Below are 27,264 nucleotides of genomic sequence, written 5' to 3'. Positions count from 1 at the left end.
TCCAGCCTTTAGGCCTGGAGACTACGTTTCCCAGAAGAGACTGCGGCGCTGGCCCAATCGCGACCCATCAGCCGAGGGGCTTTGTGCGTCTGCGCTGTCTTCCGGCTCCCGAGTCCGCCGGTACGGAGGGGGAAGCGCACCTAGGGCTGCGCGGGGCGCGACCACGGGGGCAACTGGACCCGAGGAGGCGGCAGGTGAGGGGCATCGGAGCTTGCCAAGCGCTCCGGAGTCCACGCAGGACTGAGCGCCGCGGCCGGGCGGGTCGCGGGCCTGGGAAGAACACGAACGTCTCGCTTCATCGTCGGTCTGCGGCTTTCCCGGCTCTGGACTACACTTCCCATCGTCCCCCGCGGCGCGCGCCCTGCTTGCGCTCCCTGTCGCCGTCAGGGCTCATAGCCCGGGTCCATAGACCCCTTAGGTGGGTGTGTCTGTTGGGGGAGTCCCCACCCCCAGAAAATACTTAACGGATGTTTTGCATTTATTCTTTCGCGTGCTTTTTAAAAGATCTGGGGCGAAGTCTTGTTTCATGAGATTGTCAACGAGTTGCAAGACCCCGGAAGATTTGGAACCATTAGTTTAGAAGGAGCAACTTGGAGACAATTTAGAGGATCTTGTTGAAAATTTGTCCAACCGTGGGGAAGTGGTTGAATAAATCACTAGCCACCGCTGTAATAGACTATTTATAAATAATACAAATAATGCTTTAAAAAAAGTGGTCATAAGGAAAAAGTCTTACTACATGATATTAAGGAACACTTATCATTATTTCATTTACACATTACATTACTTAGAATTAAATATTTGTAACATGCCAGGCACTGTCCTAAGCTCTTTTATAAAATACTGCGGTTTTACTGATGAACTCAGGAAGTGGTTAAATGGCATCATTGTTAACACTTGGTTGTTTTCCATTCCAGTTTTGGGTGTTTTTTGGAGGGGGGGGTTAGCCTGTGTGTCAGTAGGTGGGTGGGTTTGACTTCTTTTGCTGAATGTTCTCTTGTTGTACAAAGGGTCCAGTTGTGAATATATTTGTCAGTTGATGTTGTTCCACATCATTTTTGATAGTTGCTTGGCATCCATCATACGGCTGTGCCAAAAATGATTCAACTACTTGCCTACTTGTGAACTGTTAGGTACTAATCTTTGGTTCTGTTTTTTCAGCAAATGTTGTGCGCACAGTTTTGCTCACTGTTGTATCTCTGTGCAGGGACACGTTTATGTGATGATAATGGAGTACGGGGCTTGCTCCATCTAATTTGCCCACTGCAAACATTTGTTGACTCAGGCAGTGTCCACAAAATTGTGTCTGCCAGGCCTTATGTATGGCTGTAAGGTTCTTTGTGAGTTAGGAAGTTAGGGTAAGAGCCAGGGAGACTTCCAAAGGTGTTACATTGTGGGAATGAGACAGTTAAATGCTTTGGTTCTGGGAATGTTTCATTGTGGGCTGGGCTGATGCAGATCAGGCAGGCTTTGCTCCCTGGCCTAAGGATGGCCTTCCTTGTCCTTGGGACACCATCCTTAGTCACTGGACCAGGTCTGAGCATCCCCACCTCAGATTTGCATCAGTAACAGGGTGGAGCTGGGTAAAGGCCACAGTTTGTCCCAGCTCCCTCTAATTTGGGGGGATGGGGAGTAAAGGAGGTGGGCATTTGTCACCGTGGCATTCTGGGAGCTGTGAAGCAAGCCTAGCCTCTCATGTTTGCTCTTTCCTCCCTCAGCTCTGCCATCTCAGGACTCTGCCCTTCCCTAAGAGAGAAACCAGGAGGAGGACCCATCAACCCATGAAATTTTGACAGTCATGTCCCTTGTGAGTTTTAAAATCATATAAGTATTTTCTTTCCTTATCCTGAAGCTTCCCACCTGGGTTCCATCCAAGACTCTGGTTCTCAGAGGTTCCCATTTTAGGGAATAAAAAGACCAGGCAGGGCTTCCCTGGTGGTGCAGTGGTTAAGAATCCGCCTGCCAATGCAGGGGAATGGGTTCGAGCCCTGGTCTCCGGAAAGATCCCACATGCCACGGAGCAGCTAAGCCCGTGCACCACAACTACTGAGTCTGCACTCTAGAGCCCGCTAGCCACAATTACTGAGCCCATGTGCCACAACTACTGAAGGCCACGTACCTAGAGCCTGTGCTCCTCAACCAGAGAAGCCACTGCAATGAGAAGCCCTCGCACCACAATGAAGAGTAGCCCCACTTGCCACAACTAGAGAAAGCCCGCACGCAGCAACGAAGACCCAACACAGCCAAAAATTTAACAAAAATAAAACTTAAAAAAAAAAGACAAGGCAGCTAGTACCCTCTCCCATAGCCCCATCCACTCTGATCAGTGCCCACATGGATTCATTCTATATAGCATTCCACATCTTCTGTTGGCTTGGTATTTTGCTGGGAGGCCAGAGGGAGAAGAAATCCATTTCCTTACACAAAATGAGAGCATCCCTTATAGGAACTGAGGTTTGATGAAATGGTGATGGCTACTGATGAGGGATCGCACATAAAAACACAGGGAAGCTGGTATTGGTTGGTCTCAATTTCAGTGTGGGGGGTGACATCTCCTGTATTGGCAACTGGGTGTGTAACTGAAGTTTATCTGGGAATCTAGGAGAGATTAAGATGCCAGAATTAAGGTCCAGTTTAGAGTTGAACAGAGCACTGGAATCTTGGTTATTCTCCATCAGCTTCTTGAGTTTAAAAGCAAGCAAAGTGCAGAGCTGAGGACTGAAAGATAGATAGATGGATAGATGTTCAAAATCTGGGTAGTCATAGTTTTGGAACAGCCTTAAGAGATCTGACCTTGGAGACCTCTGCATCCAAAGGAAGAGAATGGTTGAGTCAGTTATTTCACTTGATAGAAAATTGTACAGCTAATAATCTTCACTGAAGATTTTTCTCATAAGGAAAAATGTTTGTGATACGCTTTCACATAATCATGAGCCTACATCTTGAAGCAATTCTTGACTTAAATGAAAGTTCTGTTTTCTAAGATAGAAAATATTTTTTAATAAAATATTTTGGGGAAAGTCTACCAAAAATTGTTGGATTTTGTTGTTGTTACTCCATAAATGTACAAATGATAGGTTTCACATTGAGAATTTATCATATATCAAGGACAGAGTAGGCAGTGTGCTTGATTATACTGTCACAACTGAGAAACTCCATTTGGCTGGATTTTAATTTTCATCCCAGAACTGAGTACAAGAGCTTTGGTTTGTAGTAAAAAGGGAAGTTCAAGAATATTTGAACATCTCTTTTACCTGTGCTCATCTTTTCCTGTCACCTGTTCACATCTAAGGCCTCCAGCCCCAGCCTTCTTTTTCACCATAACACCCCGTTCTTGCAGAGACCTCCTCCATCTCCTCTCGCCCCAGTGAAAAACATTTCCTTGAAATACACATGTAACATACCTGCCTGTTGTTCCAGGGTTCAGACTTGTTCAGGGATGTGGCCGTAGTCTTCTCCCAAGAAGAATGGGAACAGCTGGCGCCTGCTCAGAGGGATTTGTACAGAGATGTGATGTTGGAGATCTACAGCAACCTGGTCTCACTGGGTAAGGCGATGTGGTCAGTTTGGAGGTTACCCCTGGGCACATCTCTTCCTTCTTACCAATTTTGGGGTGTCTTTTGATTGGTTAAAGGGTAGCTCTATGGCCTGAAGCTACATCTTCCTCAGCCTTCAGGTGACTCACATATTCCCCTGGCCCGTCCTGCAACTGCCTCTCCTGCTCGATAACCAGGCCCTAGGTCTGAATTCTGGGGCCCCGCACTGTAACTGCATGGCATGTTTTCTTCTCACATCCAGGTTTTGCCATTTCCAAACCTGATGTGATCTCCTTCCTGGAACAAGGCAGAGAGCCCTGGATGGTGGAGAAAGTAGCGACAGGAGGCCAGTGCCCAGGTGAGTGAGGCATGTGTGGGGAGAGAGAACCCACTGCAGATAACTGTCTAGCTGGCTGGTGAGGAGGCAGTCCTTTTGAGTTAGAAAATTTTCCTTCCAAGTTGCCAAACTCAGAGGTCTGGTCTCAGTCATCATCTTCCTTAGCTTATCATCAGTATTTGACAAAAGTGGTTGTTCCTTCCTTCCTGAAACATTTATGTATATCTGGGTCATCACTACCTCTTGTTCTCACCTACCTCATTAACCATCCTCAACCTCCTTTGTTGGATCTTCTCATTTTCTGTAAAAGCTGGAGCACCCCAGGGCTCAGACTTGGGCCTCTTCTGTTTATTTCCATTCCCCAGGACCTTCTCCGTGACCATGCTATACGTACCACTCACACCTGTGCTGTCTAATGTGGAGCCACTGGCCACATGTGGCCATCGAAATTTAAATTCATTACAATTAAATACTTTTGGGGTGGGGGGCATGGCGCGTGGCTTGTGGGATCTTAGTTCCTGGACCAGGGATCAAACCTGAGCCCCTGGCAGTGAAAGTATGGAGTCCTAAGTACTGGACCGCCAGGGAATTCCCTACAATTAAATACACTTTAAAATTCAGTACCTCAGTTGCACTTGCCACGTTTCAAATGTTCCATAGCAATTTTGTGGCTTGTGGCTACAGTATTGGACAATGCAGATACAGAATATTTCCATCACTGGAGAAAGTTCTTTTGGACAACACAAATTATTACCTTCACGTTCAGCTTCTCCCTTAAAACTCCAGATACCTATATCCTACAGCCTTCTCATCAACTCCACTTGGATGTTCACCAGACACTTTGAGCTTAAGTCCAAAAGGGAGTCCTTGATCCTTCCTAACAAATATACTCTTCCCCCTTTCTTCTGCACTTCAGTAACAGGGGACTCTATTCTAATTGCTCAAGTCAAAAACTGCTGAAGCACCCTTGACTTTTCTGTCTCACACATGTATTCAGTCTGTCAGGAAATCCTGTTCACGCTGCCTTGAAATATATCCAGAATTTAACCACTTCTTGCCAACAAACAACACTGCTACCACCCACGTCCCCAGCGCCACTTGGACTACTGCAGTAGCCTCCTCCCCATGCCTCTGCCTGCACGGTTGTCCACTACAGTGCATTCTCCACACAGCAGCTGGACCGTCTCAAAACTTCAGTGAAGGTGTATCACATTTCTGCTCAAAACCTGCCCACAGGGCTTCCCTGGTGGCACAGTGGTTGAGAGTCCGCCTGCTGATGCAGGGGACACGGGTTCGTGCCCCGGTCTGGGAAGATCCCACATGCCGCGGAGCGGCTGGGCCCATGAGCCGTGGCCGCTGAGCCTGCACGTCCGGAGCCTGTGCTCCGCAACAGGAGAGGCCACAACAGTGATAAGCCCGCGTACCACAAAAACAAAACAAAACAAAAAAAACCTGCCCACAACTTCCCATCACTCAAGAGGAAACCTAAAACCCATACCATGACCTAGAAGGCTCTGTGTCTGTACTGTAGCCATCAGCCACACATGCTGTTTAAATTTTAACTAAAATGAAACATAGAATTCCATTTCACAGTCGCCCTAGCCACAGTGCCAATGCTGAGTAGCCATGTGTAGCTAGTAGCTGCCGTACTGGAATAGAATAGAACATTTTCAGTATCACAGAAACTTGTGTTGGACTAAGTTGCTCTAGAAGATCTGCCCTGCAGCCTCCACTCTGATTTGATTTCCTATCACCCTCCATGCTGCTGACTTGGTTATAGCCACACAAGCCTCTTTGCTGTTACGTTAACATAGAGGTTGGCAAATGTCTTGTTTAAAGGTCCAGACAGTTAAGTGTTTCAGGCTTTGCCCGCTCTGTGGTCTCTGTTGCAAGTACTCAGCTCTGCCATGGGAGCACGAAAGCAGACAATACAAGTATATGCATCCTGGCTTTGAAACATCAAGCGTATTCCTGTTTCGAGGCTTCTTCCCTTGCTGTCCCTTCTGCCTGGGGTGCTGCTGTTCTGGATGGGGGATTTCTGAACCTCAGTGGTACTGACATTTTGAGTGGGATAATTCTTTGTTGGGGCCAGTGTGGAGGGGGTGTCATTCTATGCATTGCAGGATGTTTAGCAGCTTCCCTGGCCTCCCTTTACTTGTGAAGCCAAAAATTTCTCCAGACATTGCCAAGTGTCCCCTGGGGTGGGGGCAAAATCTTCCCTGATTAGACCCAAAGTTACAGTGTGACACGAGACCAAAATCATGTCCATAAACAGTTTCTGCAGCATTCAAGAGAATTTCAAATGGGAAGCTAAGAACTAAGCGTTACTGATGTGGTAGATTCATCCACGTTGAAGTGGTAGTTGGCCCGTTGGAGTGAGTGAGATCAGGGGTGGAGTGAACATGGGGAGAGAAGCTGTGTGCTTCCGTGTAACCTAACATATTCGTGGTTCCGAGAATTAGGACATGGGCATCTCTGGGAGGCCATTATTCTGCCTACCACACCTGAAATGTCACAGAACAGATTTTTTTGCTTTTGTCGTTTGAGTTTTGACAGCATGTGTTTGTTTGAGGTGCTCAATTTGTTTACTCCTTAGATACGTGGGTTTGTGTCATATTTAAAGGGAACTTCACCCTCTGAGGTTTTGAGTCTCCTGTGATATTTTTCTAGCTTATTTATGCTGAAATTTATGATCCATATGGAATTTTTCCCAGTGTAAGATGTGATTTCAGGTTATTTTCCAGATTATTATCCACTTATTGAAACAGCATTTATCTCTTCACCACTAATGTATAAAACCACCTTTGTCGTCTGCTTTATCACCTCTGTATTTGGACCTATTTTTGGACTTTCTGTTCTAGCTCATTAATCTCTCTAACCATGTGTCTATACCATTATGGTTTTAATTTATTAAGAGTTTAAATGTTTTAAATATCTGGTACAATTAGTACCTCTTCATTCTTATTTTTCAGTTTTCCTGGCTAGTCTCATTTACTTTTCTATCCAAACCCTAGAATCAGAATATTTGCTTTCAAAAAAAAAAAAAACAATCATGCAATTTTTATTACTGTGATCACTGTAAATTTATAGATTAATTTAGGAGAAAACTGATTTTATTATGCGGAGTCTTCTATTGAAGAACACGACAGGTTTTTCCTTTCATTTATGTCCATCCCTGATTAAGGTTTTAACATTTTCTTCATATAGATCTTATATGTGTCTTATTACATTTATTCCTAGGTAGTTTATATTTATTGCTGTTACGGGCATAATCTATAATATAGACTAATATGGCATTCATCTATTTTATACTCCAACTGGTTATTTTTTTATATATGACAGAAGCCATTCACATCTTCAGATGAATTTTGTAGCTAACCCAACTTACTGAATTTTCTCATTGTTTATGACAGTTTTTTATGTAACTCTCTTGAGTTTTCCAAGTATTCAATTATATCATCTGCAAATGGTGATAATGTTTTTACATTTTTATACCTTGCAGGTTGTTTTCTCTTGCCTGATTAGGATGCTGATTATGTAGTACCCGCAGAACACTGTTAAGAGGGGTTTTACATACTAATCTTGTTCTTGACCTTAATAGGAATATTTATAGTGTCTTTCATTAAGCATAATATCAGCCATAGGAATGAGATAGGGGTATTTTCTTAGGTTAAAGAAGATCCACCTTTTCATATTTTATTAAGTGTTTTTTTCTTTCCATCTATAAAATCTGCATTATATGAATAGGTTTCCTAATACTGAACTCCTGATACTGAATACTGAATCTAACATTCAAGTGTTGCATTTCTATTTTATTTTATTTTTTTAAATTTTTTATTTCATTTATAGTTTTTATGGAAAATGTTTTAAAATTTTTTTAACTTATGGTAAAATATACATAACAAAATTCACCTTATTAAAGTGTATATATAGTTCATTGGCATTTAGTACATTCACCATTATCTAGTTTCAGAATATTTTTATCACCCTGTGATATTGTGATTTATAATAAGAAATATATATTTGTTCTTCATCCCTGTTTTTTGGCACACAAGTCTTAAAACCCTTGGAATCTCCAGAGTCATATGTGTCTTCTTATATGCTAATTAGATGACTGGTGGCTGGGGTCTCCTGGATAGCTTCAGGATGGGGGCTGGTTGAGAGGGGAACCAATTATGTGATTAAAGGGTTGGAACTGTCAGCTCCACCCCCAACCCCAGGAAAGGGGGTGCTGGAGGTTGAGTTAATCACTGATGGCCAATGATTTGATCAATCATGCCTACGTAGTGAGGTTTCCATAAAAGTCCCTGAAGTATGGGGTTCAGAGAGCTTCCAGTTTGCCGAACACATGGAGGTGCTGGGAGGGTGGTGTGCCCAGAGGTGGTATGGAAGCTCCAAAGCCTTTCCCCACATCTTGCCTGATGCATCTCTTCTGTCTGGCTAGTCGTAAGTTACATCCTTTGTAATAAACTGGTAATATAGTAAGTAAACTGTTTTCCTAAATTCTGCAAGCCATTCTAGCAAATGATTAAAACCCATGGAGGGGGTTGTGGGAACTTCCATTTATGGGGGGTGGGGCGCTGGTAGGGGCAGTCTTGTGAGACTGAGCCCTTAATCTGTGAGATCTGCAGCAAGATAGTGTCAGAATTGAATTTGTAGGTTGCCCAATCAGTATCTACCAGAGAGATGGAGGGCTGCTTGGTGTAAGCGAAAAACCCACACACATTTGGTGACCAGAAGTGTCAGAAGTGAAGTGTGGAGAGTAGAATGGTGTTGAGAAGTGTGTTTTTCCTAGACATACCCCAGAAGGAAACACATACCCATTAAGCAGTCATTCCTCATTCCTCCTCCCCCCCAGTGCTTGGCAACCACTAATCTGCTTTCTGTCTCTATGGATTTGCTTATTGTGGATATTTCGCATAAATCATACAATATGTGGCATTTTGTGTCTGGTTTCTTTCACTTAGCGTGATGTCCTTAAGGGTGACCCATAATGTAGCATGTGACAGGATTTCATTCCATTTTAAGGCTGTATGTATATGCCACAATTTTTTAATCCATTCATCTGTCAATGGACATTTGGGTTGCTTCTACATCTTGGCTATCGTGAATAAAGTTGCAGTGAACATGGGTGTGCAGGTATCTCTTTCAGATTCCACTTTCAATTCTTTTGGATATATACCCAAAAGTAGAATTTCTGGATCACATGGTAATTCTGTTTTTAAATTTTTAAAGAGCCACTATACTATTTTCCATTGTGACGGCACCATTCTCCATTCCCACCAACAGTGCACAAGGGCTCCAATTTCTCCACACCCTATCAACACTTTTTTTTTTTTAATAGTGGCCATCCTAATGGCTGTGAGGCAGTATCTCATTATAGTTTTGATTTACATTTCTCAAATGATAAGTGATGTTGAGCATCTTTTCGTACGCCTGTTGGCCATCTATATGTCTTCTTTGGAGAAATGTCTATTCAAGTCCTTTGCCCATTTTAAAATCAGGTTATTTGTGTTTTTTGTTGAGTTTTAGGAGTTCTTTATATTGTCTATTAACCTCTTACCAGTAATATGGTTTGCAGATATTTTCTTCCATTCTGTAGGTTGCCTTTACACTGTGTTGATTTTTTTCCTTTGATGCACAGAAGTTTTTAAGTTTGATATAGTCCCATTTGTCTATTTTTGCTTTTGGTGCCTGTGCTTTTGTTACCATATCCAAAAAACCATTGCCAGATACAGTGTCATGAAGCTTTTCCCCTATGTTTTCTTCTAGTTTATAGTTTTAAGTCTTAGGTTTAGGTCTTTAATCCATTTTGAGTTATTTTTTTAAATGTGGTATAAAGTAAGGGTCCTACTTCTTTCTTTTGCATGTGAATATCCAATTTCCTCAGCCCCATTTGTTGAAGAGCCTGTCCTTTCCTCATTGTGTGGTCTTGGCATCCTTGTTGAAGATCATTTGACAATATGTATATGGGTTTACTTATGCGCTCTCTATTCTGTTCCACTGGTCTTTATGTTTTCCTTTATGCCAGTACCATACTGTTTTGATTACTGTAGCTCTTTAATATGCTTTGAAATCAGGAAGTGAGAGAGGCCTCCAACTTTGTTCTTCCTTTTCAAGATTGTTTTGGCCATTTGGGATCCTTTGAGTTTCCATATGAGGAAACCAAAACATTTTAATGCTAAGTCTATACATAAGATTTTAAGACATTATTTCATTTGTTGTTAAAAACAGTAACTACTAATGCTAAATAATCAGCTTCTAAAAAAACTGCAGCAGATCCTATCTGGAAAATATAAAAATAATACAGAGGACCTCATTATTATTGTTGCTATTTTGCAACTTTACATGAAGTAGAACAGAAGCCAGAAATTAGAAAATTAGTACTATCTTTGTATAGTTATAGCACAATATATGATTAGAGATGGCTTAATCCAGATGAGTGCAAAGTCCTCATGGAATAAACACTGTACTCTGACCACCATAAATCAGCAAAACTCAACTGTGTCTGATGTCTGTGACAGAAAATATGGCATTTTGGAGAGAGGAGTGCTTTTAATGGCATGTCCTTAGAGGCAGCAGTTTTTTTCATATTGCCAAAAAGACCAAGTAATGTGTTATCACTTTAGTTCTTAAAACCAGATTTCCATTAGGGCATAGTTACATTCCCAAACTAATTTTCTTCTGTCCACCAGTCTGGCTTTAATATTCCATGGTCCACTGCAATCTTTTGGTCCCTTCTTTATAGGATGGCAGCCAGATGTTGCTAACCATTGAGTAGATGGACCACCAGTTCATAGGTAGCCATTATAATGGATGTGTTTGGAATCTGTCTTAGCACAGTTGTTAGAGCACAATAAAGAGACCCGTAAAGAGAGCTTCCCTCTTCAACAACCAAACATGGTGTCTGAAAAAATACCTCTACTTTTTGCTCTTTTCACTCTTTTTGTTCTTACAACTTCACGTGGTGCAAATTTTTGAGGCGACAGCAGCATCATTCCCAGAAAATTGATACTTCTTTCACAGACTTTTCATCATCTTGCATTGTCAAAGTAATCTTTTATTCCAGTAGTTTTTGCTTAATAATTTCACAAAAAAACCAATAGTGGTCTCTGATATGCTACCACAGGAAGCAGACGTGCCCCTATAAAGTCCCCTTTGGCCTTCTGTCTGTAACTTGTGAATACATTCAAAAGCACCCATTCACTTTTCCCCATAGTTCCTTGCATGAAGCTGAAACCAATTCTTTATTAACCAAATGGGACTGATTTCTGTGACTGCAGTAAAACGGGCCACTGTACGGAAATCATGTACCAGGTAGAATCAAGATCAAATACACCATTCAGCCTTTCCTTGCAGTTTGAATAACCAGCAAAGAATATTGCTCTGGAAGAGGTCACCCCTATTAAATTTGGGCCTAATCTTCTAAACAAGGAACAAGGCCCTTCTTTTTCCAAGGACTCTTTTAGGCAGTGGAAAAGTCCAGGAGAGACTGGTCCAGCTGACATTAGCTCTAGCCACGGTGTTCAGCTAAACTTCAGAGACAGAAAGCATTACAGCAGGAGGCCACAGCTGTGTTATTACACCTTCCAGTGGACATGTGAAAATAGCCCTCCTATAACACCACATCCCCTGTCAAGCAGATGCACCGTCATGTTCTTCTGGCCAGAGAAGTATCCAGTCACCCCTCGCCATCATTTTTAAAAATCTACTTTATTGAGGTATAATTTATATTAAATTAAATGCATGCATCTTAAGTACAATATTTTAATGGCTACTGACAAATGTATACACTTACATGACCACCGCCACAGACAAGATAGAGAATATATTTATCACCCTGAAAAGTTCCCTATGCTCTTTCCCACACAGTTGCTCATACCCCCCCAGCCCCTGGCAACAAATGATTTGCTTTCTCTTACTCATATGTGTCTTTTCTAGGGTTTCATAGAAACATTCATTTTTTAAAGCCATGGTTCAGTGGTGATTCTGATCCACACTAACATTTTAGAACTACTCTTATAATCTCTCTGATTACCTCATTCATCTTTATGGTATTTCCTCTTTCTGTGTTCTACTCCATTTTCTAATTTCTTAGTCACATTCAAGAGCTTACAGATACCCTGAGTCTGAACTTTCCAGTTTTTACTATAGAAGTTACTTTTTCTGGAAAAGGAAAAAACAAATACATACTTGTTTTGTTCTTTTTCAGTATTGGAGTCCAGGTATGATACTAAGGTATTATCTCCAAAGCAGCACAGTTATGAAGTACAGTCACCCCGGTGGCAGATAATGGAAAGCCTTACAAGTTATGGTTTTGAGTGCTCAAGTTTCCAAGATGATTGGGAATGCAGAAGTCAGTTTGACAGGCAAGAGGGAAATCCAGATGGACATTTGAGTCAAATGATAATTGATAATGAAGAAATGTCCACTTTTGACCAGCAAGCATCTCTTACTTTTTATCAGAAAATTCATATTGGAGAAAAACCCTATGGATATAATGAATGTAGAAAAGACTTCTGGCAAGAGGACTTGCTTATTAATCATCAAGGGATTCATACTAATGAGAAACCCTACAAATGTAAGGAATGTGGGAAAGCCTTTAAATATGGCTCACGACTAATTCAACATGAGAATATTCATTCTGGCAAGAAACCGTATGAATGTAAGGAATGTGGAAAGGCCTTCAATTCTGGTTCAAATTTCATACAACATCAGCGAGTTCATACTGGTGAGAAACCTTATGAATGTAAGGATTGTGCAAAGGCCTTTAGTCGAAGCTCACAGTTGATTGAACATCAACGAATTCATACTGGTGAGAAACCCTATCAGTGTAAGGAATGTGGCAAGGCCTTCAATCGGATCTCACATCTTAAAGTACATTATAGAATTCATACTGGTGAAAAACCCTATGCATGCAAGGAATGTGGGAAGACCTTTAGTCATCGTTCTCAGTTGATTCAACATCACACTATTCACACTGGCAAGAAACTCTATGAATGTAAAGAATGTGGGAAGGCCTTTAATCAAGGCTCAACTCTTATTCGACATCAGAGAATTCATACTGGTGAAAAACCCTATGAATGTAAGGCATGTGGGAAGGCCTTTAGGGTGAACTCACAACTTAAGCAACATCAGAGAATTCACACAGGAGAGAAACCCTACCAATGTAAGGTATGTGGTAGGGCTTTCAAACGGGTCTCACATCTTACTGTACATTATAGAATTCATACGGGTGAGAAACCATATGAATGTAAGGAATGTGGGAAAGCCTTCAGCCATTGCTCACAACTGATTCAACATCAGGTAATTCATACTGAGGAAAAGCCCTATGAATATAAGGAATGTGGGAGGACTTTAAATCATGACTCAACTACCATTCAACATCAGAGAATGCATAATAGAGAAACACAAGTGAATTTAATAAATGTAGAAAAACCTTCCATCAGCACTTATCCCTTATTAATCATCAGAGAATTTATGTTAGCAAGCAACCATATGAATGGAAATAATGGGAAGAGTCCATTAGCTTAGGCTAATCACAACTTACTCTTTTTATCTTGGAGAAAGACATGAAGAATGTAATGCAAGTGAGAATTCCTTTATTCAGAGTTGTCCTTTATCCTGAGTAATAAAATTCATATTGAAGAAAAATTATACGGATGCAAATTTTTTAGACCATGATTGTCAAAGACGAAAGGTTGGAAAAAATTTTGTCTCTAACACACACCAGAATCACACTTTCTCACCACAGTGTAATAATTTTAACAATAGCCAAGTGTGAATTTTATTGGAAATTAAAAAGAAAAAAAAAACAGCCAAATTACTCTTGGGTTAACAAGAAACTAAGGAATGCAGTTACCATCAGTGGTAATGAACAGAATGACAATGAGAGTTTTTACATGTCAAGAAATGTGTGATGTGGCTGAAGTTAGAGGAAATTTTATGGCCTTTAAGTATATGCAAAACATGAAAACCTGAAAGATAGTACTCAAATATACTAAATGTACTATTTAAGAAGCCAGAAAAGAGAATACCAAACACCCTGATGATGAATAAATGAACAGAAAACAAAAACAGAAAATGATGAAATAGAAAGTGGTTATCCTACAATAATCTCATTTTTTATTTCTTTCTGATCCAAGAGTAAACTAAATTTAGGAAACTGTTTCTTAGTTTCCAGGTTGTTGTAGATTATCTTTTATAATATCACAGACAGAAGGGGTTGGTTGCCTACCTAGCAGCCATACCCAATTCCCATTCCTATTGGCAGCATCTGTGTCTTGTCTTAGAAGCTGCAGATGTCACATGCTAATTTTCAGCCCGCTTTGCAGCTCAAGATGGCCCAGATGTTCCAGTGTATGGCCAGTATGTTCTAGGGATCTACAGGGCCTTCTGGGAAAGATCTTCCTCATTCAGAAGAGACAGATACATTAGGAAGACTCCCTCCTCTTTCATTTCTTGCTTGTAAACATTTTCCTCTGAGAACTTGATGCCTGGAGCTGCTGCAGCCATCTTGGAACCAAGAGCAGAAAAGAAAGGACCTCAAAGAAGCTGACCCAGCACCCTAACACTGAGCTATGAGGCCAATTTGGAACTGTCTCTTAGATGCCTTGTTATCTAAGAAAAATAAACCTTTATTGCTGAAGTTACTTTTAGTTGGACATTTTGTAAACTTGAGCTGAAAACATCCTAAGTGATGTAACTTCAAATTTTATTTTATTATGATTGGTAAATGTGGCCTGAAAGTATCTACTTTTTTGTATTTAGCATTTTTCTTTGTGGCTAAGTACAGGATTGATTTTTGTATATGTTCCATAACATTGAAAAATAATGTATATTCTTTTTTGGATACTAGATTCTATTTAAGCAGTAGATTATAATGATAAAATTCTCCACATTCTTATATAATTTGGTATACTGGATCAGAATTTCCTAAAATTGAATTTTTTAACCACAATCTTGAATATCCAGAGATTTTTTACTTTATGTTGTTTGACCTATAAAGACATATAACTTAATCTCTATTTAAGAATCATACTTTTATCACTAAACAATATCCTACTCTGCTAAGTGTAGGGGTCAACAAACCAAATCTGGCCTGCTGCCTGTTTTATAAATAAAGTTTTATTGGAACATAGTCATGTTCATTTATTTACATATTGTCTACAACAGTAGAGCTGAGTGGTTGCAACAAGGACTATGGCCACAATGCCTATTTATTTCCTATCTGGCCCTCTAGATAAGAAGTTTGCCAACCTTGGCCTAGTATAATCCTTTTGGTATTTTATTTCCATACTGTGTAACACTAATAATAATGATTTATCCTTGTTTACTTGGTATATTTTTGCCCATCCATTTATTTTCAACCTCTGTCGTTTTAGTTATTTCTTACAAAAAAACATATAGCTAATTTTTTAATAACTCAAAATACAAATTGCTTTTTCTGTAGGGAAATTCACTTTTTTTTTTTTTTCCGGTACGCAGGCCTCTCACTGTTGTGGCCTCTCCCGTTGCGGAGCACAGGCTCTGGACGCGCAGGCTCAGCGGCCATGGCTCACGGGCCCAGCCGCTCCGCGGCATGTGGGATCTTCCCAGACCAGGGCGCAAACCTGTGTCCCCTGCATCGGCAGGCAGACTCTCAACCACTGCGCCACCAGGGAAGCCCCACATTTTTATTTAGTGTAATAACTCCACCTTATTCCTTTCATTTTACTTTGTACTATTTATGTTTTCTTGGTCTTTTCCTTTCCTTATGTTCCTTTTCTCTTGCTAAGTTGGAACTTCCCACTGTGCTTAGGGTAGTGGTTATCTCCCCATTCTTAATCATTATTGGGCAGAATGAGAGCACTATTGTACTTTCTAACCCATCATTAGTTTTCTTTGTTACTGTCCTCTGAGAAGAGACCATCCTTGCTTTCTCTTTCCCTTCCTTCACAGCCTGTTCTTTAACATTTCCTCCGTTTTACTAACCTAATGAAAACTCATAGTTTTACTAGTTTTACTCTTATTTACAGTAAGTCCCCTACATACGAACGAGTTCTGTTCCAAGAGCATGTTCGTAAGTCCAATTTGTTCATAAGTCCAACAAAGTTAGCCTAGGTACCCAACTAACACAATCGGCTATATAGTACCTACTGTAATAGGTTTATAATACTTTGCACACATATAATACAAAAAAAAAACACAAAAATAAAAGTTTTAATCTTCCAGTTCAGTACCTTGAAAAGTATTGTAGTACAACAGCTGGCCCTTCTTACCAGTTTCATCACCGCTGCTTTTACGTTTCCAGATATCCTGGGCTTAAAATAAAGATACTGTACTACTGTACTCTACAGAGTACTGCATAGTAAAGTACACAAAAGCACAACCACTTGGAGAGGATGCATACACATGACAATGTACGCCAGACACATGAACTAACGTGATTGGATATGCAAATGCATGTTTGCATCTTTGAAAGTTTGCAACTTGAAGGTTCGTATGTAGGGGACTCTGTATTTGATGCTTATATTACTTACTGCCAGACCCATTCATGATTTCCATTTAAACTTAAGTATAGTATTCAGAGTAACATTCATTGCTGGCCACTGTTTTTTTTTTAACTGTTTTCCCCTGTCTTGAGTTTACAGATTTATTTCAAATGCAATTTGGTTAGACTATTTTATTGAGTATTTATGTTTATCTCAATAAATGTTACATAGTTGGTATTCTCTGAATCCTTATATGTCCAAAAGAGTTTCTTGGACCTTCACAAGTTATATTTTTGGTTAGTGGAATGTTCTTGGATTACAGTTTTTTTCTCAGTAATCCAGAGATGTCACTTCACTGAATTCTGGCTTCTGATCTTCTCGAAGAGGAACCCAATGCTAGTCTGTTTCTTTTAGCTTATGGGGATGTATTCATTTCCTGTTGCTGCTGTAACAAATTATCAAAACTTAGCATCTTAAAAAAACACACATTTATTTTCTGGAGGTCAGAGTCTGAAACAGGTCTCAGTGGGCCAAAATCAAGGTCTTGACAGGGCTGTGTTCTCTTCTAGAGGCTCTATGGGAGAATCTATTTCCTAGCCTTTTCAGCTTCTGGAGGCTACCCACCACTTTCCTTGGTGTGGCCCGTTTCCACCTTCAAAGCCAGCAGTAGCCAGCTGAGTCTTTCACACATTGCATCATTCTGACACTGACTCTTCTGCCTCCTCCTTTCTTTTCACCTTTAAGGACGCTTGTGATTATATTGGGCTCATCTGGACAACCCAGGATAATCTTGTCCTAAGGTCAGCTGATTAACAACCTTAATTTTATTTGCAACTTAATTCCCTCTTGCCATGTAAAAACATACCCACAGGTTCCTGGGATTAGGACATAGACATCTTTGGAGGGCCATAATTCTGCCTACCACAGTAACTGCTTCCATCCCAGCATTTGGCAAGAGTTTCTTTCTATCCTTAGAATTCGGGAACTTAGCAGGATATGTTTAAATATCTCATGTCTTTTTTTTAGCCCAAGATAATTTTCTTCTAAATATTGTTTATTACTTCTCAATTGTTCTATTTTATTTCTGCTTAAAAATGTTTAATATTTTGAATAAGCAGTATATCCTCATGATTCAAAAACTTGAAGATGTAAAAGGGATGCAGTAACAACTAAAGTGTGAGATTCAACCTCTTTATGCTAACATCACTTTTAATATCAGTAATCGTAATTCCTCAAAATAACCTTGCAGTCAGATTTTCTTTGTAGGAGAAAAAATAAGACAGATGTAGAAAAGCGACTTGCTGAAAACCACAAACTACAAGTGACTTGTAGAATGTGAGTGGTTGAGTTGGTATTTACAGTCAGATCTCTGTGACTTTAAAATTTCCTTCCATTAAATACAAGGCCTACAGGGAAATGTTCCTCTATTTATTCCAGCCCCATATGGGTGGAATCAAGGTGGTAAACTCTTTAGAGAAAGCAATATCAGAGATAGCAGACATTTGCTTCATGACATCACAGAAGCCATGAGGCCAGATGAAAACAAAACTATATTAAGGGATAGAAACTCTGAGTTCTGGGTCTGACTCAGGGAGAAACTGCTGCCTTGGGCAAGCTTCGAGACCTTCTGAGGGAAAGTGTCCTTCCTCAGAGAGTGGGCAGACCAGGCCATGCATATTGTAGATGAGCGCTTCAGGATGGATAACGCTAATTCTGCAGTCCAAGGCTTCCTGAATTTCTGCAGGTACATTCCAATCAGCAAAAGGAAATGACTAACTGTGGTGTTTGGGGCAGAGCCAAGACAGGCCGTACCATACTATTGATAAGAAATTGTTTTGAACAAACCCATCTTCATGTTTTAACATTTTAGGCTGATTTTGAATTTTTCTCTATAATAATTTTGAGTTTATTTAATGTAAAAGTCATGTTTTTATCATGTTTTATGTTGTTTGTGCTTTGCTGCAGAACTTCAGGGTAATAAGAAATTTGGAGTTATTACCCTATTTGTAAAGGGGGAAAGCAAACCTGGAAGCAGTTATCACAATCCCACAGGCAACCTAACAGAAACCCATATTCATGTTATCTTAAACCTACACAGTTTCTGAACAACTCCGGTCACACTGATAGACTGAAGGAAGGTTGAGAGTCACACCAACTTTTCACACATAACCAAGGCCACACATTCTAAGACCTGCGGTCACACACAAAGACACGTCACATACAAAGCCCTCCTCGCACGGTCACGCTCCACGTCGCAGAATCCCATCCGCCACCCACGCAGAGGCAGGTGTATCCACTCACCTGCCTCTCCCCACCCTCAGTCACTGGCACCGTCTTGGGCCAAACCTCTCACGTCACAGACCCACAGCCTCCCCTTTGTCACAAACAGGCTGCCCCACAGCTCATACCCGGAGAAGTACGCAGGACAGGTCATGGCCCACAGGCACAACTCACGAAGAAAGATTCGGTTCTGGGCGGTCATACGAGGCCAAGGTTGAGGAGATGGAAGACCGGGCTCCAGCTTGACCAGAGCGACACGCCGAACTACACTCCCAAAAGCCAACTGCGGCCGGGGCCCAATCACGGTCCGAGTTTGTCTTCCCAGCATTCTTCGGGCGACCGGCCCTCCGGCTCTGGACTACATTTCCCAGAAGGCACTGCGTTGGGGCCGCTCTCGGATGCCTCCTTGTTGTCCAACTGAGGATCCCAAGCTCCCTGGAGTTTATAAGCGGGTTCGTCCGCGGAGCCTTCGCGCGTTTTAATTCCGGGCGATTGTTTCCGCGTTAGAGCGGGTCGACGTTCGGCTCCGCCCGGGGCCGGGTCCGAGCTCTTTATGGGTGGCGGGGAAGGTATTTTGGGGGTTCGGGGGTGGTGGTGGGATGACCAAGTTCTGGCTATCCTGCCTCTGGACTACGTTTCTCAGAGACCATGGCGGCAGGGAATGTGTCCAGCCACAAATGGATCCCAGCGTCTTTTCCTTAAAGATACTTAATCTGGGATTCGTAGACCCCACAAACCACTTAAGGTTTTGTGCAGTTTTGCTTTTTTTTTTTTTTTTTTTTGCGTTTTCTCTTAGGAATAGGACTATAGTTGTATGGATTCCCAAAGTTATCTGAGCCTTCCTCAGTATATTGTCAAAAAATACCAGAGCCGGACAGAATCGAAAGCTTCTCAAGGCAAAATTTATTCAGGAATTATTGCCATAGGGCGAGACACCTTTGTCCATAACTGGGCTCCATTCCAAATACAAGAACAAGTGGGGATTTATAGTGAAGGGGGGTGGTGTCACTGGATATAGGGTTACTAAAAAAGAACCATCAAGGGTAAGAGGGAGTATCTGGCTAAAAGGACTTAATAGGATTCTTGCTGAGGGCTGGCGAGAGTGATGAGATGTTAAGGATGGGGGCGGGTGGTGGTGTTCTTGATAAACTGACCTAGGGGAATTCTTCCTAAAACTGGACTAAATGGGCGAAGGACAGAGCCCAAGACTGGGGCCTAGAGGAGCCTGACTAGAGTTAGTTCAGGGAGAGAGATAGAGAGAGTGTGTGTGTGTTTAGAGAAAGAAAGAGACTGACTGATATCCATTGATAAATATATCTGATACATGTCGATATAGATATCACTCTATATATACAGATGGTCCCCAACTTACGATAGTTCAGTTTAGGATTCTTTCACTTAGCAATGGCGTGAAAGCGATAATGCATTCAGTAGAAACTCTACTTTGAATTTTTAATTTTGACCCTTTCCTGGGCTAGTGCTATGCTCTATGATGCTCTCATGATGCTGGGCAGCAGCAAGTTGCAGCTCCCAGGAAACCAGGAGGTTATAAGGGTAAACCATGGATACACTTACAACCAGTCTATTTTTCACTTTCAGTACAGTGGTCAATAAGTTACCTGAGATGTTCAACCCTTTATTATAAAATAGGCTTTGTGTTAGACGATTTTGCCCAACTGTAGGCTCATATAAGTTGTCTGAGCACGTTTAATGTAGGTGAGGCTAAGCTATGATGTTCAGTAGGTGTATTAATTGCATTTTCGATTTAGAATATTTTCAACTTACCATGGAGTTATCAGGCCATAACCCCATAGTAAATTGAGGAAGATCTGTAGCTATAGATGTGTGTATATATACATACAGATTTATATATACATATATATATATATTTGCTAATCACTATGTAGCAAGCACTATAATATAGTAAGCACATAAGTCAATCCTCACAGCAACACTTTGAGGTACATAATGTCACCTATCCCATTTAAAGATTAGAGAACTGAGGCATGGAGAAGTTAAGGATACTGGTGCAGCTGCCCTTCCAACCCCAGCAGTCTCACCCTGTTTAGACTCAATATATGTATACCACCTCTCAGAAATTTGGAACCACTAGTCTAGAAGCAGATTCTGGGAAAGACCTTAAGGTCTTATCTAAAAGGAGTGCCCTACAATCAAGAATGACTGGGCAAGTCATAGACTTACACGTGAATCTCATGTCCATTCATGTGGTGGATTACTCTACAGTTAATAAAAATTATGTTTGAAGAATTTTTCAGAACAAGGGAAAATGTCTGTGGTAATGTTAAACATTCACAATGATGTATGTGTTCTCAAAAAATAATTGTATTTAAATTGCACTGTCAGAAAGAAATTTGCCGATTACATTCAAATACTTTTTTAAATGAGTAAATCCATGGGTGTTAGGTAAGTTATTTAACTAGTATTGGACTCAATACATTAAGGCTATCTGAGAAAATTTTTTTATAGTGCCCTCTTTCCCTTTCCGAGGCAAATTTGCCCCTCCCCTTAGGGTCATGTGGTCACTCTGCTCTCAAAGTCTAAAAATGTTGGTTTTTCTTATCAGGATAACCACAAATATGTGGCCATCACCTCCACTTAAGCAGAGTGTGTGTGGGTGGCTAATTCCCTCCCTCTCCTCCCACACATAGCCACCCAGAGGGATGTGTACAAACTGGAGAACGACAGGAGTCTCAGCTGTTGGTTAAGACCGTCCTCTCATAATTCACTATCACCTGAGCATCATGATTCCTCCACCTTGACCCTCCAGGGAAGTGCTAAAGTGTTTGACTGCATTTTGGAAGCAACAGTTTGAGATTTGTAAAGCTGGAAATAGGTCTGAGTTACTTCTGAAACTTCACCTTCCTGATTTTTCAAGGCATTCTCTTTACTTTGCTGTATCCATGTCCCCTCAAGGGATTGGGCATTTGGATAGCAATAGCATGACCAGGTCCCACTCATTTTCCTACATGGAAAGTTTAGCAATTCTAAGCCAAGTGTGATCGATTGTTGGAACAAGGGAATAGCTGTTGGTGGTGAAGAGACAGCAGCCTAGTAGCTGAGTGAGGAAGGGGTAAGCCATTGTAGGGAAAAACAAACAAACCTCACCTGTTTGGCTTTCAAAGGTTTTCCTTCTAAACTCTTTTCTCAAAGGTTTACAGAGAAAATGAGGCTCCTTTCACATGCGATCTTAAACTGACTTTACTTTTGTCTTAGGGCTCAAGCTAAGCTGCAAACTTAGCTTGACTCCAAAATATGGTGGCTCAACATAAGAATTTATTTCCTAGACACTGAGTGCCAGCACCTTGAGCTCATTCTTCCCAGCTTCCAGAACTGTGAGACAAAATTTTCTGTTGTTTATAACTTAACCAGTCTGTGGTATTTTGTTACAGCAGCCCAAATGGACTAAGACACCTGACATGGGTTTGGGCAAAAAAGACACACACACACACACACAAACACACACACACACACACACACGATCACCTGAACTAAAATTAGGATTGGTACTCAGGGCAAACCAGCTTCAGTACTCTTTGAGCTTGTAGCTCAAATTTCCTTAGATTTTTGCCTGGTAATTCTGGGCTATTTTTTTCAGATCTTTGATAAAGATTTTTTGGTGTAAGTTTTATTTTTTAAATGTGTTTTTATTGGAAGGGTTGCTCTGGCTTATCTTCTCCTGAAATCCTGTTTTTTTTTTTTTTTTCCTAATTTCTTAAGATCAGTATTAAGACTGTGTATGTGTGTGTCTTTTTTAAATTAGGAAGGTATTTAAAGACATAAAATATGGGAAATGGGTGCTTAAAAACTGTTAGAAGGGTAACAGGAGCTGGCTCTCCAGAAATGCCTTCCAGAATGTGGCAACACTGAATCTTTGGAAGATGTGCTACCTCAGGCACAGCCAAGATGTAGAGACACAGGAGCTGCCACTAGGACCACCACCTGCAAGTGCACACTGCCTTAGCTATGATCTGGGATCAGAAAGTAAGGTGATGAAGCCACCACCACTGCTGCCACACGTACTTTGAAACTGGAGTGAAGAGGCCAGCAACAACCTTTTGATAGCCAAAGCAGCAGAAAATGTTGCTTCTATCATCTGAATTTCACACAAGTGTGCCTAAAGGGTGGAAACTTAGTTCCCTTCAGAGTCCTCAGTGCCAGGAGCTGGAAAATTACTTTCCCAGCCTAAGTAGAGGAAGGCCAACTAGGAAGTGGGAATGGATACTGAATGCCAGTTGACAAAACTAACTACAGTCACTGTACTTTCAATTGCTAGAATTTCTATTTAGTTCTTTGTCAGTGTCCTTTGCTTGGTTTGTTTTCCTTTCAGCAGTTAAGATTTTTGTTTCTTCCTTGATCTCTTGATGCATTTTAAACCATACTTATGTTCTCTTTCAATATATGCTGCTGTCTTGTTCTTGCTCCTGGTTTGGGCTTGTGCACTGCTCCTTGGCCAAGGGCACCCAACCTCATCCTGCGTGCTGCCCTGATGAGGTTGTGTCTGATCCTTGCAGCCAGGGGGGCAGCTCTTCCAGGTCAGAGCCCACCTAGTATCCCATCAATGTTTCAAGCATGCATTGCTGATTGGCTGGATCCTTCCGGCTAAAGCAGGAACTCTGGGGATTTTGGAGAACAGGAACTGTGTAGTCACATTTGGGAGCTGTATGGAACACTTACTTTTTTCATAAGCATTATTTTCAGTTTAAAACTATTTCTACTAAAGAAGCTCTAACTGACACCAGGGACTAAAGCATCTCTGCTTTTTCATTATTTTTCAGATCAGGTATCCCAATGGGAGAAAATGGAAAAATTTATAAACAAAGATCCTGAGAACCCCAGTTTCCAAGATGACTGGGAACGTGAAGGCACATTTGAAACATATCACAGAAATGAGGACAGAAGTTCCAGTCAAGTCATAATCACTCATGAAGAAATACCTGCTTTGACACAGCAAACATCCCATAACCTGCTTCATAACATTCCACCTGGAAGTAGACCCTATGTGTGTAATGAATGTAGAAAAGGCTTTTGGCAGAAGAAATGTCTTCTTAGTCATCAGAAGATTCATACTGGTGAGAAATCTTATGAATGTCAGCAATGTGGGAAGGCTTTCCATCGCCGTTCCTATCTTCCTCAACATCAGAGAACTCATAGTGGGGAAAGACCCTATGAATGTACAGAATGTGGAAAGGCCTTTGGTTCTGTCTCACTCTTTACCAGACATCAGAGAATTCATACTGGTGAGAAACCCTATGAATGTAAGGATTGTGGAAAAACCTTTGTTCGGCTCTCACAACTTAACGTACATCACAGAACTCATACTGGTGAAAAACCCTATCAATGTACTGAATGTGGAAAAGCTTTCAGTTACTTATCACTGATTATTAAACATCAGAGAATTCATACTGGAGAAAAGCCCTATGTCTGTAAGGAATGTGGAAAGGCCTTTAGAGGTATCACCCAACTTAATGAACATCAAAGAACCCATACTGGTGAGAAGCCATATAAATGTAATGAATGTGGAAAGGCCTTTGGCCATCGTTCATATCTTCCTCAACATCAGAGGATCCATACTGGTAAGAAACCTTACAAATGTAAGGTTTGTGGGAAAGCCTTTAGGCAGGGCTCACAGCTTAACCACCACCAAAGAATTCATACTGGTGAGAAACCCTATAAATGTAATGAATGTGGGAAGGCCTTTAGGCAGGGCTCACAGCTTAAACAACACCAGATAATTCACACCGGTGAGAAGCCTTATGAATGCAAGGAATGTGGGAAAGCCTTTAGTCAGTGCTCACAACTTACTCGACATAAGAAAATTCATTCCTAATGTATGTAAGAAATGTGGGAAGGCCTTTGGGCACTCTCCTCTTCCTCAACTTTAAGGAATTCATGCTATGGAAAATCCCCATAAATAAGTGAAGCAAAGACTTCACTGGTCTCATCCCTCAAGGAACATCAGGTAATTATGTACAACCTTGTGAAATGTGGAAACGCTTTTTGGTTCAACTCATGTTACATTCATCAACAGATTCATCACCATCACATTCAACATTAAAGACCATATTAATATGATAATGTAGCAAAGCTTCCCAACACTACCTATCAATCATTAGTAATTGGAAAATTCATGCTGGCTAGCAACCATTAAAGTAGAGAAATTTTGGAAACCCTTTAGTTTAAGCTAATTCTAACTTACATAAAGAAAGCAAAAGAGAAAGTAATCCTGTGAATGTCAGGTATGTGGGAAGTTCTTTAGCCATAAGTCTCTTATGGCTAAAGAAAATTCATATTTGAAGAATATAAGTTAAAAAAAAATCCCCATTCATCATTTACTGTGCATCAGAAAATACACAGTGAATAAAACAACACATTTAAAAACAACAGTTAAACATTTAACTATCAAGTTGAGGAAGGTGTGGAGAAGTTTGTAACCAATCATATAGGGCTATAGCTCAGGTAAAAATGTAATAAGTTAGATATTAACAAAATATTTATGTTACATACTACCTAATATTTTCTCCTTCAGTGAAACAATGAGAGCAAGATGAAGTGAATGAGCAGTATAAAACAAAACCCGTGGGATGTGACCATATCTATACTCAAAGTTACTACTTTAAATGCATTTATAGATAAGAAAACTACAAACAATGTAAATAATAAGCGAACCAGAGACCTCGAGAAGGTAGAAAATGAACATAACTCACCAACAGACAGAATTAAGAAAAAAAATTAATTGAAATTTAAACAGAGAAGTAGGTTTTATTAACCTTGAAGCCTTTTCTTTAAAAAGAAAATATAAGCACTTATAAATTTCATAAAAGTATGCTACAGTATTGTTAAAAACGAGGATGTAAACAAGCAAACAAAAAAAAACAAGAGGATGGGGCTTCCCTGGTGGCGCAGTGGTTGGGAGTCCGCCTGCCAATGCAGGGGACATGGGTTCGGGCCCTGGTCCGGGAAGATCCCACATGCCGCGCAGAGAGGCTGGGCCCGTGAGCCATGGCCGCTGAGCCTGCGCGTCCGGAGCCTGTGCTCTGCAGCGGGAGAGGCCACAGCAGTGAGAGGCCCGTGTATCGCAAAAAAAAAAAAAAAAAAAGAGGAGGATGTAATAACACACATAAAGAGTATTCAAAAATAAGGTTGAATGCTTTACATTTTTGATACCAATAAATTTCAAATTTAGATATACTTCACTTCCTATAAAGAAAAACCTAAGTTTTCCAGAGTTGACTGAATATTAGAAAAGGACAGATTTTATAGGGAATTCACTTAAGTGTTTTTTTTTAAACTGTAGTATCATCAGTTGTTAAGAGCAAAGATTTACCAAACTATAAGTGTATAGAGAATATCTATGATACAAATTTCCAAGTTTGAAAACATGGAGATTTCATCAGTTCCTTTTCTGAATCTTGCATAATTTCAATATATAAACAGAAACCAAGATTTGCAGATGTCCTCAACCTCCCAATTACAAAAAAAATGTTGAGTACCTATGAGAGCCAGGTACTTTTCTACATGTTAATTCTGAATTTAAATTTAAAAAGTCATAAGAACTAGCATATTAATACATCTTAGTTTTTTCTCTTTAAAATGGAAATATTTTTAAACCAGTAATATATTCATTAGTATTTTTTAAACTAGAAGATTACTTTTCAGGAATTTAGAAGAACGTATCTATTTCCAAGTTTGATTATCCTTCCACAGTTTACACAGATTAACTAAAAGGAAAATATTTAAAAATTACTTGATCCTTGCATTGAAGAATGGTATGATGACATAGGTAGAATCAGAATGTGATACTTAAAAATAATTATTAACCACAAAAAATGAGAACAACTTAGAATCACCTGGACATATGCATTTTCTTTAGAAAATGTGGAATGTCTTCTTTTACTCAGCCTTCTTTAAAATGGAAATTTAAAAAAATGAGTAGAAAGCTACATTTCTCAATTTTTACATAACTTATACAAATGTTTGTAAAGACTGTCCTTGGAAGAGAATTGAAGAAAACTTTAGCTAAGCAAGTTTAACCTATGTCTCAAGAAGACCAGTTCTAACTATGTCTTCCTCTATATCCAAATGAAAACATTACTTTTGAGGTTTCCTTCAGTCAAGTATAAAAAGGAAGATTTCATAATATCAGTGTTTTGCTTTATTTTTAAAGTTTGTATTTAAGCATCTCTGAAATCTTTAAGCATGAATCTTGAAAGAACTGCTTGCAGTCCTAAAATATATTATTTTGTTTTTGTTTTGTAGGAAATAATGTTAATAGTCCTTGAAATATATGCTTCTTAAATTCCTCTGTTACATCGTGAACGACATCAATATAATTTTTCTTCTTTTTGCTTTAGTCTTCCAACCATATATATTCTGTGAAAATTTCTAAACAGAGAGAAAGCAATATTCTCTATTTCCAACTTTTGTTAGGTTTTAGGATAATTGACAAGATCAGAATGAAGTCATTACAGCAATCAGTTATTACTGTTTCAGTTATTCTTGATTTGTGACAACTGTTCTTCACTATACCAACAGAATGTTTAAGTGGCTATAATAAAATCAGTCAATTGCATATATAATCTTGTATAATTATGTGAAATACTTCTAATACACTGACATT

General features: G+C 40.2%; 2 protein-coding genes and 1 pseudogene across 4 annotated transcripts; 2 read left to right on the top strand and 1 right to left on the bottom strand.

Annotated features, from left to right (window-relative positions):
• The first annotated feature begins 66 nt into the window (after positions 1 to 66).
• Positions 67 to 15,013, top strand: LOC137215366 (zinc finger protein 582). Of its 3 annotated transcripts, none has more exons than XM_067720571.1 (5): positions 97 to 194; positions 1,719 to 1,807; positions 3,421 to 3,547; positions 3,799 to 3,894; positions 12,086 to 15,013. In XM_067720571.1, the coding sequence occupies exons 2-5, from the start codon at positions 1,799 to 1,801 to the stop codon at positions 13,405 to 13,407; spliced, it is 1,554 nt and encodes a 517-aa protein (XP_067576672.1). In that variant the 5' UTR covers positions 97 to 194; positions 1,719 to 1,798; the 3' UTR covers positions 13,408 to 15,013. The 3 variants fall into 3 exon arrangements, with proteins under 3 accessions (XP_067576673.1, XP_067576672.1, XP_067576671.1); XM_067720570.1 differs by having other exon boundaries at positions 100 to 418; XM_067720572.1 differs by lacking the exon at positions 1,719 to 1,807 and having other exon boundaries at positions 67 to 194.
• Positions 3,532 to 27,223, top strand: LOC137215371 (zinc finger protein 582-like). Its single transcript, XM_067720589.1, is given in 4 exon segments — positions 3,532 to 3,547; positions 3,799 to 3,894; positions 23,428 to 24,467; positions 24,469 to 27,223. Coding segments are annotated over 2 exon segments (1,083 nt in total). The 5' UTR covers positions 3,532 to 3,547; positions 3,799 to 3,894; positions 23,428 to 23,445; the 3' UTR covers positions 24,530 to 27,223.
• Positions 10,360 to 11,528, bottom strand: LOC137215394 (solute carrier family 25 member 36 pseudogene; annotated as a pseudogene).
• Positions 27,224 to 27,264: the final 41 nt, after the last annotated feature.

Source organism: Pseudorca crassidens, chromosome 20 (assembly GCF_039906515.1).
Source record: "Pseudorca crassidens isolate mPseCra1 chromosome 20, mPseCra1.hap1, whole genome shotgun sequence".
Taxonomy (NCBI): Eukaryota; Metazoa; Chordata; class Mammalia; order Artiodactyla; family Delphinidae; genus Pseudorca; species Pseudorca crassidens.
This window is presented reverse-complemented; position numbering and strand designations above follow the sequence as displayed.